The following is an 18,940-nucleotide window of genomic DNA, read 5'->3' on the forward strand; positions in this document are numbered from 1 at the left end:
TTTAATGTAACAGTTAAAGGGGAGAAAAATCTGGAACTGGTTATGTAAACATATTATTCAGCATTTGATTATTTTCAATTAACGCTTCTATATTATTACTTGTGTGTTGTGTAACCTCATGCCCCATTCTACGACAAAGGAAACAGGAGCATGAGTCAAACGAGGCGGTGGTTGAACTTTATCGCGTTTTTATAGTATATGAGCCCAATTCTTGAACAAAACAATCTAAAATACAAGGTGCAAGTTGTTTGGCTGCACCAAAAAAAAAAACCTGAAGCCACGCGTAAACGCAAAAACACATCCAATATTTTGCAGGACATTTCACAGAGAGGCAACGTTTTCGTCAGCAGGTATATAATCTGTTTTCCTGCCAGTTGTTGTGCAGTAGTTTCCACAGTTTGAATGCCTGAAGCGTAAATTTTAACCATTGTAATCACGTCTGTCTGTTTTTTTTCCGCTGTTCAGGGACTCGCTCGGAAGTGCAGTGCGGAGCAGGAGCGTCATCTGCTGGCAGACATGTGAGTTGATCAACATGGAAGTGTACAAGCAGGCTTTGTATGGTTTAGAAAAAGAGTGAAAAGACATTTGGACTGAAACTGTGGCCCACTGTGCCATTTCTGTTAAAGTAAAGTATGGCAGATTGGAACAAACAACCACACCACACGCAACTGGGTGTGGAATCACATTAGATTAAGGGCCCCATCAATCTTGGGGGCCCCTTAAATACTCCTCATTCAGGCAGCAACACCACAGTCTAACATTCTGCTACCAGCGAGTTGCTTTGTGAAAGCCAGGGAAAAAGGTTTTTTGGACTCTAAAGAAAATCAGAAATGTTTACATCCTGTTACATGTTCTGAAACTTAATCATTAATACTGCAGTTAAGAACTATTAATGTGTGAACTGACAAACCAGAGAGTCCGGCAGTACATGTTATATTTGTGTCTCTCTGCTTTGGGTTCAATAACAGCAAAAAAAAATGAATGATTTCTATTGTATTATTTAAGGACTCTTCAACAATAGATCCAAAAGTTTGCTTCACTCATCCAAAACAAAGCAATAATCTCAGTGTGAGTCTTAGCTGTATACTGAAATCTGTCATTCTTACTTACAGGCCTCGTCTGTTTTAACCCTTGTATGGTATTGACCCGTTTCAAATTTTCAAAAGAAGAAAAATGGTACAAGTTTACATCTTTTCTACCTGAAACTCAATGGCCTTAGCTTATTTTCTGTGATAAACATGTACAAACCCATTTTTTTTTTTTTAGCACACATGCTACTATACCCCACACATTTACATCCTTCATATGGTCTTTGGGTCATTTTAACCTGCATACACAGACACACACAATGTTACATTATTATCATAGAAGCACACAGAAGCTGTTTGTTGTCACTTTCTTTTTTTAGATGTTATTCCATAGCATTGTAACAATCAAAAATTTTCTCGTACTAAATGCTTTACATCTGCACATCAAGGGGGTGAGACAAAGAGATAAAAACCTCTTAATTACAGTACAGTCTTCCATTATCAGTATGACCAAAATATTTAGGTGCCAGAGGACTTTGGAACTCAAATTTGAAGAGAGTCAGGCACATAGCGATGTGGAAGAGGAAGACATCTCCAAATATGAGGATAATTTAAATCTCAATCTGAATTTGAATTTGAAGATGGCCTTCACTCGGAATATGCACCACAAGGAGCACCACAGGTGGCCGCTGGAAGAGCCTCACAGACAATTTCTCTAAGAATGGACTAATTGAATGGTATTCATCCTATGTGACCAGTGGAAAGAGGTAGATATCATGCATCTGCATGCCTACTTTGGCATCCTCATCCTTGCTGGTGTCTACAGGTCAAGAGAGGAGTCGACTGAAAGTCTGAGGGATGCTGTGACTGGGAGAGCAATTTTCAAAGTCAAAATGTCTCTGAAAAGCAATTTCAAAGACATTGTGGTGTCTTAATGAGCAGTGCTCATCTGTGGCTTGAAGTTTAGATATACTATTTCTATATTGATTTCATGACAAAATTGTGTTTATATCTTTGGTCTTTTTGCCATCTGCTGAAGAATATCTGTGCAACATACGTCAAAAGTAAATCAAGAGTTTAGAATACGAGCTTTAAAGGTAAAAAAATATGTATATTTGAACTGATTGGCGCTACAGTTGCAACCAGTCTTAGATATTTATTGTGGCTTAAGAATGCTGCTCTGTACCAATAACAAGGAATCCCTGCATCACCCAAACCTGCAATGTCTGTCAGACCATTTCTAAACAACTATCCAAAAGAAAATTGCACACGAGTACAAACAGTTGGAAGTGTTGCCACTTTGCCATCTGGAAGATGGACCAATATGTCACTCAGTACAGGGGGAAGAAAAAAAAAATCTGCCATCAATCTGATTTTACAACAAGAAGAAAGCCTTTTGACCAGAATCAAAACATTCAAGTTGTTTGGTGACAACATCCAGAGGTATGTTTGGAGAAGTGAAAGTGAGGCGTTTAGCCCTAAGATAACTTACCGGCTCTAAGACATGGTGGTGGTAGTCTCCTCCTCTGGGCTTATTTTGCAGCCCGCGGAACTTGTAAATTGTACAATAAAAGGACAGTTCCGACAGAATCCGTCAGCATAACCTTAAACCATTAGCTCTAAAGTTTAAACTGGGAACAGCTTATTTTACACACCAAAGTCCTGACACCGTTTCTGAATTAAGGAGCTGGAGGTCATCCGACTACATCTACAGGAATTGTTCTTAACTCTTTTGAAAGGTCTGGTTCATGACAGGAAATCATATATTAATTTGATTTAATACTAACAAGAAGATCCAACCAGAACCCTCAAACTCATCTAGTTTGAGTATGTGTATATATATATATATTATATATATACTGTTATATAATTATAATAAGTCACACCATGGCACATTCATCGAGTTACAACATTTTTCTGCATATTTTTATTCTCATAACTTGTAACAAAACTCATCTAGCATCTTATGTACTGTACACTACTTTAGGTGCCATCATCAGACAATTAAGGCAAAACTCTTATCTCAAAATTCTTAATTTGGGTGTTTTTCTATGAATACACATAGTTAAATCATTTTCAGTATCAACAAGTATACAGAAGTTACAAAAAAAAACACACAAAAAACAAGTATTCTTTTCTGTCTGTAGCATTCACACCATCCAGACTACAGTTTAAAACCACTGTCAGCTCAATCACATCCACGGCATCTTAAATACATTTTAACATCCAAACTGTGGCGTTCATAGGCGCTCCTGCAAAAGTAGCAGAAAAGGTAAATAGATGAGACCAGAGGGAGGAAACAAAAAGAGAAAAATGGCATAGCCTGACTCAAATTATCGTCAGGGTCTGAACACAGTAAATACAGTCAGCATGCACAAAGTCCAATTCCAGTTCACTGTCTCATGAGCAGCTTTCCTAAATTTCACTTCCAAGAACATCAAAATCATTCATTCATGTTTTTTTCCAGCCTAGTTAAAAAAAAAAAAAAAAAAAAAAAAACTGCCATGAAATTCAAGATGATTACAGAAAATTAAGATACACTGGAACAAAACTCCTTCTCTGGGTAAATACTATTAATTGAGCTTATGATATATTTGAATTTGAAATGTCCATTTAAATATCAGTTTAACAAAATCCCACTTGCATCTACTTGTCACAGGGTCGGTCTCTACATACAAGTTTACGTCATATCATGTGTCAGTTAATAAAGGAATAAATAAACCCAAAATCTTGGCTGTTTTAACTGTTTAACAGTTTAAACAGCAGCACTCTGGCTTAGACCTCTGAACTATGCTTCCTGAGGAATAATTCATTCTATACATGAATTTCTCAAAAGGCCATAGAATGATGTTGTTAAATCGCTGACTGGAGCAGGATGTGTGTGTTTAAAATGACTTCTGATTTCTTTGGAGGAGAGTGTGTCACAGCAGAAACCTGCCCATCACTTTACTGTTGGGGCATTCATTCGTATTCTATACCAGCTCGATCCAATTCAGGGTAGCGGCGGGGAAGCTCCCAGAAGCTCCCAGTCGGGATTCAAACCAGGAACCCTCTTTGAGGTGACAAATACTCTCTAGTTTCTAGAGATTGTAATACATTTCAGTCTTTTATGGTGGATGGGTTACATCCTGTGAGCTCTGTCCATGACAAACAGTAACCTGCTTCCATTGAGGGTTAAAAACAAAAAAGTTAGATAAGATGGAAACTATTGGCAGGAAGCCACTACATTGTTGTTAAATTATCTTTAACACTGAACCCTAATTTCTGTTGTTGACCTTTGTTTTTAGTTCTTCTTGCATGAAACATCTCACAACTCCTCACAGCTTTCTCTGATTCTTCTGGGCATCCATCCCTGGAGATAGGAACTAAATCTAAACTCAACTAAACTAAACTGAAACCTAAACCTAAACTAGTTACATAAAGTGGTCAAAAACTAGTGTAAACTCAACCTACTGCTGAGGTAAAACAATGCTTGCACATTGTAGCATCACTTAAAGGGATATTTCACTGCAGAATGAATACTTAAATGTGTTTATGACTTTCAGCACACAACTTAATCATTGCAGTATATTCTTTACTCTGTTTTATTGATACTTTTATCTTTAAGTTGAAACCTCTTAAAGACTAGTTTGTGGACCTTGTGTTAAAGCAACTTTGTGCCACATTCTCTAAAGTCTCTAAAGCTGCTTTTCTGACTCTTTTCTTTTCTTTCTCTTCTACAGCTTTTCTTTTCTTGACTTTCGCTCCACTGTAAACAACAACCCTGCATTGTGGGTGGGATGAACTGTTTATAACTGTGGCATGTTTTATATTGTTTTTTTGGGATAACTTTAGATCGCTGTGAGCTTAAAAAAATGCCCTACAGAGCTCACCAGCAGAGAAACAGGAGCCATGTGTAAGTCTATTCTGGATTTGTGCAAAATTATGCACGTGTATGTTAAGTCCGTGTTGTGTTTGCAGTGTGGATTTCTGAATTTCTCTGAGAAAACAAGGAGGTGTTTCTTGTACGAAGAAGTTCAGCTTTGCTGCAGAGATGTTTTATGGCCCCTGGAGGATTCTTTATGACCAGGAAGTGGTCTGCAGTGTTTTGTCATTGTTTGGTGTCAGCTCTGCCCGCTCTGGATCTTTTTTTACGTAGAACAATAGAAAACCATATTAGCCTGAATTGGCCATGTCATACTAAGTAAAAGATGACAGTGAACCTGCAAGTCCACCATTTTCCCCCCATTGTTACCAGGTTCTGCTTTAAGATTTTTTTCCAAGGTGAAAAATAACATCTCCTTCAGTCACTTTCTCAATACTTTCTAATAATTTAGCAGTTTTTACTGCTCATTTGTAAGTGAGCATATTAGAGATAACAAGCTCTACTACTTTGTGCAACAGGGTATCTCAGATAACTGCATCTTCACTTGTGTGGTTATCTGGACACCATTTAAATGATCATCTAATTTAAAGCAAGTTAATTAAAGAAGGAGAATGTGAGGACAAATGGAAAATGAGAAGTATTTGTTTCTGCTCCAGATCTCAGTCTTACATTATGGCTTTCTCCTCCAGGTTTTTGACCATTTTAGTTTAACCTCTACTTTATCCTTCAAGGAATGCTTGAATCACAGCAAACTAAATCCAGCAGGACATCAACCCTCTTCTCCGTTTCCACAGTCAGATTCTTCATGCAGTGATCCCATTTACATGCCGTACACCCAGTGTCACAGTCGGTGAGCACACTTGCAGTCATTCAATCTGCCTGTGGCTCCTGCTGTCGAATATCATCGACCTCCTCTGAGGCTGGTAGAAGCAGCTGGTTGACGTTTCCAGTCTCTGTCCACTTTTTGGGATAGTCATTTTATTTTGAAGGGCGATTCCCTCTGGCGTCCTGAAATTCTCTGCCATCTCTTTTGAAAAGACGTTCACTGCTGATGCGTCATTCAGGCTCTTGATGGATGAGAGGAGCTTGCCATCATCCCCCGACGGTGGATAGTCCATGATGGGGAAAGGTGGGCTGAGCAGGATGAGACTCTGGGGTCTTTGTCTGTTCCTGAAGGACGGTCTCTGTAGCAGATTTCCTCTGTTGGGTCTGGGACCGTCTACAAACACTTCCAGACTGGGGGGGTGTCTCCTGGTTATGACTGGCAGGTCCACTGGAGTGGATGTGGTCTTCCCAGACTCGGATGATTTCTCAACATTTGGATGTTTTTGATATTTGAGACCAGGCTCTTTGTTCTCCAGCTCCTCCTTTAGATTTGACATCACGGAAGGAGATGGAACATTGCATGTGTCTGCACTCGTTTTGGGACATTCTTTTTCTTGTTCCTTCACCGCCTTGAAGTCGTTTTCCTGTCGGGACTGAGGTATCCGACTGTACTGCACCTTCGGAGGGACGACGGGCACGGCTTTGGCCTGGCATGTTTTTATCATGAAGGCTGTCCGCACTGATGACACACTGACTGGGGCGGAGTTTCGGCGGAGAGGAGCCTGTCGATCACTCAGAAAGAGGTCCAACTCAGAGTGCCCTTTGTTTATAGTTGCAGATGAAGCCAGAAATCCTCTCTTACAAGAGGAAAACTCCGAGTTATTATTTTGCTGGTTAGAAATATCTCTTATATATCGATGCCCCAGATCCAAGTTGAGAGAATACGGCCGGTGTTTGGGGAAGTAGGTTTCCTCTCTTCTCTCTGACAGAGCTGCTTCATAAGACATTTGCCTGTTAAATCTCTGAGATGAAACTGTGTTCTTCTGTTTGGTTGCGCTGCACTTTGCTGCCTGAGGTTGTGTTGTGTTCATGCCGTTCAAACTTGATCGCGAGGATATTGTTTGCATACATGTCCATTTGGTTTCTGGGTTACTGCTGGAATTCTGAGGAAGGTTTCCTGAGAGGTGTTCAGTGCTCTTCACTAAAGACTGTTTGTTGGCATCAGCTGATGGCAAAGAAAGCTTGCTGAGCGCCAAGCTCAGAGTTTCTCCGTTTGAACTGAAGGGTGAAAACTGGTTGAACAATTCCTCCACGTCAGGTGAGTGGAGAGGACTGGTCACCCACTGTTTAGTGGAGCTAAAATCCTCCCAGGGCTCCACCAAGTCCAGGTCTTCTGAGTTTCCCCCACATCCTTCTTCATCGTCAAGGTTTGGCAGCTCCAGGATGTTCCGTTTTTCTTCTAAAGACATCGAAAGCTTCTGATTAGCTTCCACCTTTGCTCCATTGTGAGAGATTTCTTTGTTCTCTTGAGGAATTTTGAGTTTCTCAAATTTTCTGTCTGTCCTGTCTGCGCCTGAGAAACTTGCTACCTGTGGAATGTCCTCTATTGTTAAAGGATTTACAACATGATCCAAACTGGTTTTCTTAAGAGGAAGTTGGCACTGTTTGGCGTAGGCTTGGTCATCTTTGTTTGAGGGTGTGATTTGTTGCTGAATTGGTTTCTCTGACTCATCCTGCCGTTCAGCAGGGCGGACATTTTGAGTGTTTCCACCAGAGATAACATCCGAATTTTTATGGAGACGAGACAAAAGGTCTGACTCTGAGGGCTGTTTCTTTTTGGAGTCAGATCTGCTGGCAATCACATGCTCACTCTGAGAGGTATACGACTGCTCCCTGCACAGCAAAGACAAAGACGGAGAGCTGCGACTTCGCTTCGACTTCACATCCATTGTTAATTTAGGATTCCCACAAGTGCTTGTTGAGGTGAAAACTGGTTTAAAAGTCTCATCCAGCAAGTACATTTCAGGCTCAGTAATTTTCAGTTCTTGGTTGAGGTGAGCCCGGAGCTTTTTCCCAGATTTCTCATCCTGAGAGATTTGGAAAGGTAAAGAAATACAAACGGCAAGAATTAAATCACAACAAAACACTTCAACTTTGAATTTATAAATCATATGGATCTATAAAATATGACAGGTAATAATTGTATTGCCACAATAAATATAAAAAAAAACTGCTTGCAAAAATAATTCTGAAAGCATTGCAGCTGTTCTAATCTTTAAAATCTCAGTTATTTTTCTTGATCTATTTAGGCAATTGCAAAAACAAGATGCCCAATTTTGATACCACTGAATTACTCAAACTATAACAGAGAAAGATTTGTAACAAATTCAATTTTCTTTTCATTTCTTACAAAGCAACCGCAGGGAACTCTGCAGCCCCAATAAAGCATGAATGTGAAATAAAAGATGCCTCACCGGTTGTGTATCTGTGGGCTGGCTGTGCAGGTCTTCCCCAGAAGATGGCGGCGGATCTTTGACTTGCTTTGCATGTGCGTCCAGTTCAGAAACATTCCTCCTTCCTTTACTTTCTTGCATTCCTTTTTTGCTTGTATCTAAAAAAAAAGAGGTATTTTTTCATTACATCCAATTGCGCTTGAATGAACTTGAATGGAAAGAGAAAAAAAAGTTCAAATGCTCTCACCCTGTGGTGGTACTTTACAGATCAGCACTTCAGTGTTTTTCTGCTCGGCTCCTTCCTGCTTCTTCGGTTCCAGTAGGGGGAAGGTGTTGCTCTTTCCGATGTTGCTCATCTGCTCTGAGGGCTCTTTGCAGGGCTTTAGAGCTGGTGCTTTGTCCTTGACGTGCCCCCTGCATGGCGTACTGTTGGAGCTGATAACAGCTGACACGCGCAAGGGCACAGACACGGCGAAAGGCTCAGATATGTTGACGGCTCTGCGCTGATGCCTCGGTGATGACTCCAGTGGGAAGAAGCTTCCTGGGAATGAAGGTCGAGAGGAACTGCTATGGGAAGAGCCCGAGTACAGCATCCTCCTGTTTTTTGGAGAGGTGGGCTTGTAGCTGCTGAGGTCATCACCCTTGTACACCTTAAGTTGCTCTGGCAAGGTTTTCTGAGGTGGTGCGGAAGCTCCCGGTGAGTCCTTTCGGCTCACGCCGGAGCTCCAGCCAGCGGTTGCACCGCCGGATTCCTTCCCTTTAAATTCCCAGCTTTGTTCATGTTCACTCAGGTCATAGAGTGAGTCAGATCCCAGAGTTCTGGATTTTACATCCGGAATGAAAATGCCGTCAGGTCCACCAGTTGGACTATTGCTTCCTGCTCTGTCATCATCTGCACAATAAAAGAGATTCCGTAAGTGATAAAGAAATATCAGGAGTGTACATATCTATTAACAATCTCATCACAGCTGCATTGTTCCATAATGAGGCAAAGGTGAAGCTTATGTTTCTGTAAAATTACAACACCCCTGTCATTTAGCTCTTGTAGTCCAAGCAAAGTGAAAAATGAAAGGTTTAGCCCCACCTGTTGGTAAGGAGCACAAGGATTCCATGCTCCTGGACGGACGAAGCGCTGCTTTTTCTGCGGAACAAATGGAAAATACTTTTACCTTTAAGGCATTACAAAGTAGGACATGCCACTTTTTGATGTTTGGATTGAATTAAGAATCAATTTTTGACTGAAAGGGGTCACCTAATGAACCATTTTAATTAAATAAAAGCAGAAAACCCTTTGGATTTATGTACTTGAATGTTAAAAAAAAAAAAGGACCTCATGCTACCTTCTATCTAAAAGGTTCTTTTATTTCTGCAATTTTGCAAACTTTACATGCAGAAACACTACATAACACAGTAGAGGATAGAGAAAAGCACAAAAAGCAGAGTTGCATACCCTTCTTTCTCTTCATCTCCAACTCATTCTGTCTCTCACAGTTTTCATGTTCCCACTGGACCATGTCAGACTGGAGCAACAGCACGTGCACTTAGTTTACTTTACATGGCTGGAAAACTCACCTGTCATACCCTGTGCTCTTATGAACACACTTCCATTCCGGCTCAGTTTTCCCTTTGTGTCCACAGACCTTCCAAGGTTGAAGATGGACTTCCACTTCTTTGATTTCCCAGAAATCTTCCTTCTGGCAGACAATAAGAGATTAGAAACCTCAGTGCTATCTTGCCTCGTCACACACAATAACCCCCCCCCCCAAACTCAAACACTTTAAAGACTCTGGTGCATATTGTTTTGAAATTATAATCATCGTGGCTCAAAAAACTGAACGTATGTCTTACTTGTTGTCTGATAAGTCTATGACGGTGTGATAAAGCATAGCAGTGCTGGTGTCGGGCAGGCTGTTCTCTCGCTGACGTTCTCTGTGCACAGGATGGTTTGGACTTAAGGAGCGGGCTTGGGCTTCTTCCAAGCTCATCAGTTTCATGGGCCCACACTGGCTGCTGATGGGGAGGGTGGCATACTTCTCCCCACACACCAAACTTGGTCCAGCTGAAGCGTGATCTGTTAGATTTTATAACGACAAATCAGCAAATCCTTTGGTCCAGCATAGAAGTTTGTTCACACGTTTGAACGGCATACCTTCTTTGGGTTTAATTTGCACAGAATCGCCACTGAAGATCTGTTCCGTGTGGTTTAATATGAACTCAACCACTGACTGTTGCTTCCGCACCTCCTGAAAGGCCATGTCTCCGTTGCTAGACAAAGTCTCAATGTCCTTAGATCTAAGCAAAGAAGTGCTGTAGTCAAACTTTTCTCAAGGCTTTTCAGCACAAACACAATGAGGTAGATGGAACCAAACAAGTTCCTGGGTGGATGAAATGTTTCAGGGCCATCTGAAGCTAAACTCACCTTAACAGGTTTGGAGCCCACACCAGCGCCAGGTTACGTGTATGCATGTTGGTCTGATTGCTTAAAGTAGCAAGGTGGGCCAGGTGCTTTGTAAGGTACTCCAGAGTCCTGAGGACAAATAAAGTCAGATCAGTCAAACAAAGGAAACAGGATTCACTTATTCAGCTGGACTGTTGGACCTTCTGCTCAGGGTGAGCAAGGCTTAAGGCTCACCTGAAATGAGGGGTTGGCAGTTCTTTGATAACCGTCTGAATGTGTAAAAGTCTCTCATGATCTCCAGGAACCAAGACAGCTTCCTGTATTTTAAACAGAAAAGAGTTTAACATTTTTTTTTAATTTCAGTGCTTTTATGTTCATTATATATTTACAGCTTATGAAAATGGATCTGGAAAAATAGTCAACCCTATTTCCAACCCTAAAAATTAAGGAAATTTACAAGCATGTAGCCTCTGAAGCCATCTTGCATATATCTTTACACTAAAATAACATCTTACATCCATTTACTTACTGAACGCTTGTAAACAAGCTCACTTTGAAATGTTCCATTAAGCCCAAAAATGCCACAATCTAGAACATAGTACTGGATCAAATAGATGCATTTATAAAGAATGAGGGTATCATTGACCAAAACTCATATAAGAGTGTTGGAGAGGAGAAAAAGTTTCTTTTCTGTTATATTTTTATTCATACACCGATTAAAGCTGCAGTCTGCCAGATTTGTTGTTGTCATACGTAAAGTCCTACTTTTTGGCATTTTAAGAGTTTACATGATCTATCAGAACGCTTGAAGTTGAAAACGGTGACCTCCGTAGTCGCAAAATGCAAGAAATGCTTATTTTTTAACCGAAAAATAAAAAGTTATTCAACTTCCTGTCCCGCCCCATCAAAACACATGAGAACTCGTGCACGTAGACGTGCACGCCAGATTCGCGTACACGGCTCCTCATTCATCAACTCACCTGTCATTTGCGATCATGGAAGACACAGTAAGTAGACTAGCCCGTAATGATGTTCATTAGTCTAGATAAATAAGCGTGGGGACGAGCCTACCTTGTATCGCGCGTGCACAATCGGTGATTGACAGGCAGCAGAGCCCAGCTCGTAAACCTGATTGGTTACCTTTTACCGGTCCGGTCTGCAATTTTGTAAACAAACCCGCTGGCTTTGGAGGGACCTAGCGGGACATATAGGGGACCTAGAGAACTCTTTTTTTTTGTATTGGGGTATTTAATGTACTACTTTCAGAATCCCCGGACAGTTCCAGGCATTATGCTTGAAAAAGAGTTGCAGACTGCAGCTTTAAGGGGAAGTGTCTTGGACATTTCTGGGACAGGAAGCTCTTGCTTTATGAATTCCAGGGAATGCAAATGGCCCGTCAAGGTACACAGAACTCCACAGAAAGCATAAACCAGGTCTTGGTTTTCCAGTTTGGAATTTTTGTCTCTCTCTCTCCCCTGCTCCTGCCTCCTTGATGCCAGCATTTCATCCAGGAAGGGCAGCATTAAAACCTCTTGTTGGTCCTAAATGTAGTCTCAATTTCATCTCCAGAGGTTCTCAGTTAGATTTTGAATTGATCTTATAACTTGATTATCTTTTCATGTTTTTCTTTTACTCTTGCTGTGCAAAGCCTAAACTTTCAGGAACTAAATAATGTGTTAACTCTTCAGTTAGCCTTGCATCAGACCATGCGGCCGTCCCACAAGACAAAGCAACACAGTAAGACAGACTATAAACACTTGGTCTTACAGGAAGGTAGAGTTATGTTGGTTTTGCCTTCGCACCACTGAAGTAAACACACCGCCTATAGTAAATAATTTGGATTAAAATGAAAGTCTTTGTGTTGTTCTGCAGTGTTTTCTTTGCTTACAGCTCAGCTGAGATCCACTGACTGTACCCTTTTCCACAGGGAAGTGCTGGAAATGCTGAGGTCTCACTCAGAAAAAATGATGACAGGTTTTTATAACACTGACAGAAATATAACGAGTGATCATGGGATGTAAATATGGCTCACTCTCTGTCGCTAATTACAAGATGTAAAGCCTGAATGTTGAACAAATCTGCTGTTTTCAGTCACACAAGAATGTCTTCCCCTCTGTCACAGTGCTGAGATGGTATCGAGTGTACTTACAGTGAATTTACTGTATAGCTCGAAGGTAAGCAGAGGAATGGGTAGCTCCCTGAAGTACAGCTTACATAAGGAACCCACACAGTGGATGTCCTGGAGGTACACTTCCTTTGTAAGGTCAGGGCACGCCTCAGAGCAGAATTCCTGCCTACACACACAGTCACAGTTAGCTGAATGCTTTGATTGTTTAGCACCACTGCTAACGTCTGCTGCAGCGCGTGGCTTGACAGACTTGTCGTGCAGACGCAACACAAATCTGAAAATACAACATGCACTACTCTAATAATTCAATTTGTGTGATCTGCTCATAACAGGATTACTTGTAATTTGGGGGGATGACACATGCCATGAGTACCTGAGACGCTGGATATTTGAGGAGACTCCGGACAGTCTGTAGATACCATCCACAACCCCATACTTCTCAATAAACTCTGCACATTTCTTCAGGACCTGAGGAACTTTGGTTGAGAAAAAAAAGGGTGTTAATTATGTACCGTTTGAGAAACTTGAACACAATATTCTCCAGTTTTTGCTCTTTAAACGCCACACATGTGAATAAAAGCATTGAAAAGACACAGCTGCGAGTGTAGCACTTTAGTAGTAACAGTGCTCATAAGACTGACTTCACGGTATGTCGTTTGCTCCACTACGGCTGTTTTTTACTCTTCAGGGCCAGTGATTGTAGGTGGACTTGGACAGGAAGTTAAAAATGGTTTGTTTGTTTCAGAGGAAAGTTGACACACCCAGTCCTTGTAGCTGGTATTACTTACGACATTTCCTCTAATAGAAATCTGCTTTTGTAATGTTACCATTGACCTACACGGCTTTCTTAACAACAGTACATCACCTTCAGTAAACAACAGTTTGGCTCCACTTTGTGTCTGTTAAATCACACCTTTTGATCGACTCTGGCCGCAGTTTCCCTTTAACTAACACAGAAGATAACAACATAGTACTCCTTTATTTGATGCACACTTGGATACAGAAACAGGCCACTGATCTTTATGAAATGTAGAGCTGCTGTTAGTGCCTGCAAACATAACACACAAACACAACTCCTTGAACAGATGCCAGAAAGAGACCCACATCGATAAAGTTTGGATTCATGTTGGCTTGAAGCAAGGCCCAAACATCAAACATCTTCAGAAGAACTAAGCAGCACAGTAGTTATGTTTTAGTGAAGGTTGAAAGAAAATGTCTGATATTCCTGTGGAAATAAACACGACAACTCTGTCAGTGATAAAAGAAAAGTGTTTCAGGTCCATTTTAATGGTTATTCCACAAGAAGAAAGTCAGTCTTCTTTGTTTATTTCCTGGACTTCTTGCATCGAGTTCATTTCTCTGGCAAACAAAATGTAGAATTCTTCCTCCGCAAAATGAATATTTCTGGAAACGGTTAATTTCTCACTCCTCACCACAGACGGAAGAACTATTTAAAATCTCATCTTTTCGACTTATATAATTGGATTTCTAATTGCATGGCTGTGGTCAAAATCTGGATGATGAACAACTCCGGGGATGTCATTTAGTGCCTCTTAGTTTCTGCACCGAAGGAAGACTTTTACTTCGCTGGCAACCAAAGAGAGTTGGACTCTGGACTGATTTTTCAAGATACTTAGGGAATAATACTTTAATTATCCTGAAGCAAAGATGATAAAGTTGCTTTCTTTAAGAGGGCCAGTATATTATGCATTTCATCTGAAAGGACTCGACTCTCCTGCAGCTCCTGATACGATGATTTGTTTGAGAACATTTCATTGTTCTTTCACCAACCTGTTGGCGTTTGGCTTAACAAATCCCTTTACATTTATTTCATTTTTTTCCAGGTAAAATCAATTGAGAACAGCTTCTCATTTACAATGATGGCCTGGCAAGAGGTCCCAGCAGACAGAAGAAAAACAGATAAAAAGAAACAGTACGAATCCAAGACACGCAACCAATGAAGAAGACACAATGAAGTTAAAAACAGCATAAATAACTACTAGAATAAATGGAGAGAGAGCAGAAGGGGAGTCAACATGTACAACAATCAACTGGGAAATGTTGTAGTTTCTGTTTAAAGATCTGGAGTGATGGGAAAGCTGAGAGTTTAAGGGGCCGAAGACAGTGCGGGCTTTTGGAATAGACGGAGTACCGAAATCACTGGACCTCAGGTGGTGGTTATTATGGGAAAGGGGCAAGAGGTTGGAGAGGTGTTGAGATGTTTTCCCTAGAAGAGTCTTGTAGATAAATAGAAACCAATGATGAAGTCGCCTGGTGTGGAGGGAGGCCCATCCTTTCGGTTTACACAGATCACAATGATGGGGGTAAAACGGATGGCTGAGGTGGTTAAGCGCACACTTGGAAGCCATTTTATAGATGCCATCACCACATCAGTAAAGTCTATTCTTTTGTAACATAACTGTTTCTCGAATGAAGCATTTTTGAAGGTTTAGGTCATAAAATAAAAACTTCTTTGAGCAGGATTAAGTCAAAAGATTAAAGAGAACACAGCTCTATATTGGCCTTCACTTTGATTGGCAGGCTTGGTGGAAACCTGTTTGTTTTGCTGGTGTTTAACTTTGAGCAAATATAACCTTCTAAGTAAAATAATGAATCGTTCTTAACTGGAAATAACGACTTCTCAAACCCCACCCCCCTCATAGATGTTTGAGCCTGAATCCTGTTAGTAATGCACGTGTAAACAGCATGAAGATCTGCAGAAACAAAGATAGCAGCACCACATCCCTGCTTGGTAAATGTCCCATTGACTGATTTCATCTTTCATTTACAAACCCTGGGAAAGAAATGGTGCCACAGCACCCAAGTTACTGAAGGTAAAATGTTATTCTGCTGTTACCCAATGACTACAGACGGCTGTTTTTTCTGCAGGCTGTAATACAACTCAAGTAGTTTAGTTCCAGGGTTTCTATTCACTTCTAAAGAAGACTGTAGTTGTACAGTATGGGAGGGATGCTAATGCATGACGATGTGACGTCAGTCGTGAGCTTTTTAGGTCACTCACGTTTACTTTTACACATGTTTACTCATGATTTGACAACAAGATGTTCCCTTTATGTCTGTGTATTGGTGATACTGTTCCAAGGACAGATGGTGTCTGCTCAGATAGAGATGAAACCCTTTTTTACACTCGTAAAGGGCGCTATATGTCAGGAGCTTAAAGGTTTTTAACTCCTGCTTTACATCCATTGCAGATCATTTCAAACCATTTACAATGTGAGATATGTTAGTGTTTTTGACGTATTAATATGATAAATATTAGGTTACTGTTCTCATCTAAGCTTTAGGTTGTCCTCACCGTGTCAGAGGCGTCTGGAGTTATTCAATTGACATTAAATTGCACAGAAATCACAGAAAGGACAATGTGTCTCCTGCTTCCATGACATAGAAGTCTGACCCACGCCTCCTCCCTCACTTCCTGCTCAGAATGCCCTGCCTTGCCTTGAGTCCAGTCCTTTCTTAAAGTTATTCTTAACACAGCTCTTCATATGCGTGTGCACACGTCTCCTTTCACTTTTTTTTCAATTTTGTGACTTATCGTGCCAGAAATCTCTCAGATCACGGATACAAAAACAAGGCATCAAATGAAAAGGAAAAAAAGGGAAAGAAATGAAGACAAAGGAACAAAAAACATCTAATATCTGATTTCTTTTCATTTTCTTCTCAGCTCATTATATTCCATCACGCTTTCTGCCTGTCATGTAAGCGACAGCACCGCCCAGTCTTTTGCGGAGACACAAAACTTGTCATAGGAACTACAGTCACCAGAGGAAAGTGACACAAAAAATGTAAGGGGCCACACCCAAAGTCAATTTAATGCAGCCAATGGTTGAATGAATGATCTTACTAAATGCAAAACATATGTATTCTCACAGCGCACGTATGTAACCGCTGAGCCAAGATGATCTGTTACATAAAGAGCCTTTGTCTTCCTGTGCTCCCTTTAACACGATATGCGTTCAGTGTGCTTCAATAGCCTCAACAACTTAGGAAAGGATTCCTCAAACCCAACTGTCATTCTGAACGGTATCTTCTGAGTCCGAGTCAAGTTATCACTGAGGGAAATCATGTTTTGTCTGGTAAGAGCTGCTTGTGAATGAGAGTTTCAAAGGAAACGAGAAAGAAAGGTTTACCATCTTGTCCTGAATTCTGGAGATGTTCTGTCAGGTCACAGCCGAACGCATTTTCACTTCCTTTCTTTTTAGACTTCTGTTTAGTTCCTTTATTCTTCATGTGGCTCCAGTTAGTAGTCCAGGCGATTAAAACAAAAAGTTCCTTGAAAGCACAGCGACTGATCCATATGACCTCCAGAAAGGTTGAGATGGTAAATCAAAAAAGCAGCCACATAGAAATCCCAGCAAACAGCTCCCAAATGTCTGCATCCGCTCACACTCACAAACCACACTGTTGGAGGCTGAGAGCAGAAGTGACGTCACTTTTGAAACTTGAAGTCCTTTAGATAGTTTTTCCTTCAAGCACTGACCCAGGAAAAGACACGGCGTGGCTGTTGGTTGGCTCGGACCTGGCGGTCCGCTGCTTTATCTTCGGCAGATTTGCAGAAACAGCATTAGAATCGGTCGGTTTCCTGTTGTTTTTTTAACCCCCAGCCCCACTCTCTCTCTCTGCTCCCTTTTTTTTTTTATCTCCTCCTCTTTTCCCTCATTCCACACAGTCTCCCCTTTTCACTGACTGCTCTGTAGCTGGAACATAAGACATTAAGAGAGGCAAGTCCCCTCCATGAACATCCCTTTTTATTTTCAGACAGATGTCCCCTGTTAGATTTCTTAAACTTTTTGAGTTGGGAGATGGACTCGTGGCAGTGGTGGGGCAGAGATTTCTGCAATGTTGAGACTTACAAGAGGGAGGGAGGTGAAGTCAGGGGGGGAGGACGAGAACAGCTGACTTCTGTCTCTCTCCCACTTTAGGAATGACTGACCTTTTTTTTTTTTTTTTAATTCTTGTTTTTTTTTTTTTTTTCATGTGCCCAAACTTGGGGCTAACGGGAAAGCGGCTCTCTGCCTTCCTGAATGCTCCCAATGTATACGCAGTTTCCTGTGCAAAGAGCCTGGGCTCAAAAACAAAAACAGACGGGTTCTAAAGGAAGAAGGAAGTGGGAGGTGACTGAAGTGAGGGCCTGAAGGGCACAGATGGGAAATGGGGGGAGAAAGGGGGGGCAGGCGTGACAAGATGGACAACACATGGTTCTTGTTACTAACTGCTATGCTTTTTATCTTCTTTATGAACTGGAAAGCAGCTTCAATGAGAAACCCAATTAATGAATGTGGGACTGTGTTGATGTTAATTCTGCAAAGTGGATCATGGTTTCCCCCAGAACTCCACCCACGTCTTCAGTAAATGTAATCCAATTACACCCATGCATTGGAATGCTGTGCCTGAGAAATATCAGGCAATACTTTGGGATACTGTATTCCTCACATCTCCAGTTCTCCGTCTCACATTGGAAAATAACAGAAACCAAAACCCAAAATCCATAAATTCAGGTTTGACTTTAACAACCGAGAACAACTGAACTTTGAGAGATCTGATAGCAATTACAGCATATCTATAATCTACCCCTGCTGGACTGCTTTCATAGGACAACTCACAACAGTAATTTATTAGATTAGGGGTATTTATAACATTCAATTTAACAGATAATGACAGAAAAGCTTCTGTATGCCCCAACTGAGCAGCATGTGAAACTATAGCTTTGCATATTTTTCTCAAAAACGATGTTGTCCAGGACAATAAAGCAGCTCTGAAAACAGAGAAACCAATAACATATGCAGACTGTAAGTGCTTAAAAGTGAAGGCAGCTGGAACTCTTTTCATTAGCAGCTCGAGAATCAACTTTTTCCAAGGCATTACTGACCCCACAAGAGCTTAAATGCCTGGAGCTCCCGACCAGCAAGGCAGAATTGAGGAAGCCTGTTGTACGAGAAGGGAAGCACGTTTAAGAAACCCAAAAGAAGTCCAGCTGCCTTCTCTTTAAACAATTAGGATTCCACAACCTGATGACTGGGAATCAACACAGTTGACCTGTGGTTCCTCAAGAGGCCGTGCAGTGCTCCATGCTAAATCCCAATCTGACAGAATAGAGATTAAAGAAAATGTTGACGTTGTGGGAAAAACAACAGTTTTGTTCCCCATTGATAATATTCTTATTTTTTACAAATGCACAGAACTTGAGTTCATGAAATATGCAGTTATCATAACCTTTTAAGG

At 41.0% G+C, this 18,940-nt stretch overlaps 1 protein-coding gene across 1 annotated transcript; it reads right to left on the reverse strand.

The window, feature by feature from the left end:
• Positions 1-2,934: 2,934 nt before the first annotated feature.
• Positions 2,935-17,263, reverse strand: arhgap31 (Rho GTPase activating protein 31). Its single transcript, XM_075487752.1, has 12 exons — positions 16,849-17,263; positions 13,071-13,173; positions 12,719-12,863; positions 10,804-10,886; positions 10,591-10,698; positions 10,321-10,463; positions 10,020-10,242; positions 9,744-9,865; positions 9,256-9,312; positions 8,419-9,063; positions 8,193-8,329; positions 2,935-7,805 (listed from the first exon to the last, which is right to left on the reverse strand). Exons 1-12 carry the CDS (start codon positions 16,946-16,948, stop codon positions 5,760-5,762), a joined length of 3,912 nt encoding a protein of 1,303 aa, XP_075343867.1. The 5' UTR covers positions 16,949-17,263; the 3' UTR covers positions 2,935-5,759.
• Between the last annotated feature and the right edge of the window lie 1,677 nt (positions 17,264-18,940).

The sequence above is a fragment of the Odontesthes bonariensis genome, chromosome 16, assembly GCF_027942865.1.
Source record: "Odontesthes bonariensis isolate fOdoBon6 chromosome 16, fOdoBon6.hap1, whole genome shotgun sequence".
NCBI classification, from domain to species: domain Eukaryota; kingdom Metazoa; phylum Chordata; class Actinopteri; order Atheriniformes; family Atherinopsidae; genus Odontesthes; species Odontesthes bonariensis.